Source organism: Poecilia latipinna, unplaced genomic scaffold, assembly GCF_001443285.1.
Source record: "Poecilia latipinna isolate Pla-1442-1.1 unplaced genomic scaffold, P_latipinna-1.0 Scaffold1373, whole genome shotgun sequence".
In the NCBI taxonomy this organism is placed as follows: Eukaryota; Metazoa; Chordata; class Actinopteri; order Cyprinodontiformes; family Poeciliidae; genus Poecilia; species Poecilia latipinna.
In genome coordinates this window covers 334,820-336,830 of record NW_015113989.1, presented here as the reverse complement: position 1 = coordinate 336,830, position 2,011 = coordinate 334,820, and the positions used below count along the sequence as shown (strand labels likewise).

The 2,011-nt window shown below is 34.3% G+C and overlaps 1 protein-coding gene across 1 annotated transcript in view; it reads right to left on the bottom strand.

The window, feature by feature from the left end:
* Positions 1 to 2: 2 nt before the first annotated feature.
* The window catches only part of fbp2 (fructose-1,6-bisphosphatase 2), a 17,371-nt gene continuing 15,362 nt past the window's right edge, over positions 3 to 2,011 (bottom strand). The window contains exon 9 of the mRNA XM_015056314.1: positions 3 to 451. Coding sequence (XP_014911800.1) covers positions 266 to 451 — 186 coding nt within the window. The 3' untranslated portion in view covers positions 3 to 265. The remainder of the gene's footprint in view (positions 452 to 2,011) is intronic.

The window sequence follows — 2,011 nt, the reverse complement described above, 5'->3', positions numbered from 1 at the left end:
GAAGCTTCTGGCAGTGATTTAATAAATTGTTGAAAATTGAATTTACATTGAATTTCTGTAAAGTTTTCAAGAATTCAACTGTTTTTATGCACCTAACAAAGCTGCACTGTGAAGTCATTACCTTAACTTAACATGTGCTTCTGTGTGGATATATTCAAAACCTTATCAATGCTGGCAGACACAGAACTGAACATTTTTCAGGTGATAACAAAACATCAGGCGATGGAGAACCTAATATCCATCACATTCAGCTCGGCTGCAGCTTTTATGAGAACTTCTTGACAAACGACAGGTATTCGTTGACGTCATCCGGCGAGCCGACCACGAAGGGAACCCGCTGGTGGAGCGTTTCGGGCTGAACATCCAGAATCCTCTGGGTGCCGGTGGTGGCGAGGCCGCCCGCCTGCTCCATGAGGAAGGCGATGGGGTTGCATTCATACAGCAGCCGCAGCTACAAGAGAACAGATTTTATTTTTTAAAAAGGTAAATACATCAACTCTGAACAAAACACTAACAGGCAGCTCCTGAAAATGTTGTTTCATCGACATGTAAACAAAGTTATTAAAGCAGCTTAAAGAATAAAAAACCGATACACCATGCTGGTTTATTCATGTTTGTGCAAAGATATGCAAATCTAAATAACACAACTGCATATTTGCAAAACAATAAACTCCAGTTTGACCATAAATGTCAACAACCAGAGCTGGACCCAAGATACAAGAAAACTCAGCAGGTGTTAAAAACATTAATTTAAATTGTTAAAATGAAGGTTTTAACAATTTAAACATGTTTTTTATTGACCTATGCAGAAACAGTCAAATGAAGTTTAACAAACTTCTACTTCAGTGCAAAAATACATCTAAACAATTATTTTGGTATAATTTCTCATGCAAGTATCTGAAAAATATGTAATGAGACAAAACTGACTTAGAAGTAACTTTTCAGCAACATAAATGAGTTTGTCTTAAGTCAACAACTTCTTAACATTGATGAAAAAGTTCTAGTTCCACTTGAAACAAGACATTTTTCCTGTAAGTGAAACAAGGCAGATTTCATCAATATTAAGAAATTATTGACTTAAACTCATATATGTTGCTGAAAAGTTACTTATAAGTCAGTTTTGTCTTATTTGATGTTTACTAAGATTTTTGCACGAGAAACTAAACCAAAATACTTGATGAGATGTTGTGTTTTTGCAGTGTTGTCAATAAGCTAATGTAAAAGGTTTAAATCTGTGTTCAAGTTGAGACTTTTTAGTGAATTTCCTGATTGGAGCCCTAAGCAGCGGCTCAGTTTGCTTCTGCCTTGGGCCGGCTGTGCAGACAGATACGGTATGTACAGAATAAACAGGTCACAACAGCCAAGATGCCAGGAAGGAAACGAGGTGACAGGTTGTTGATTATCTTTACAGCCACTCTGCAATAAAATCGGTAGAAGGAAAACATCTCCAGTCTGGAATTCACAGCCAGTTTACGGTGAAACATCTGATTCTGCTGACAGAAAACTACAAACTGCTTCAAACCTTCATGGTTTTAACTACTGGAAGGACAGGATTATTTACTTTAAAACTAAACTGTAGCTTTGTTTTCACTCAGTTTTCTAGCTATTTTGGGGTCGATTCTGTTCTTTTTTGTTTGTTTGTTTTGATAGCATATTGCACTGCAAAACACAAAATCTTACCAGGTATTTTTGGTCTAGTTTCTAGTTAAAATATTGTTAAAAAAAAAAAAAACAACAACAAAAAAAACTAAACGTACTTTTATCAAAAGTCATCAACCTTGTCATGTCAAACTTTGTTATCTTTTGGATTTTTCATTAATTACAGTGAAAATGAACGAAGTTCAGGGCAAAATGCAAATCTTACCAATTATTATTTGTCTAGTTGAATACTATAGATCACTTCAAATAAGACTACATTAACTTACAAGTATATTTTTTGCAAAAAAAAAAAAAAAAAAAAAAAAAAGGTGTTTTTCATAGACAAAAATTCTTTAATATTATTAAAAAAAAA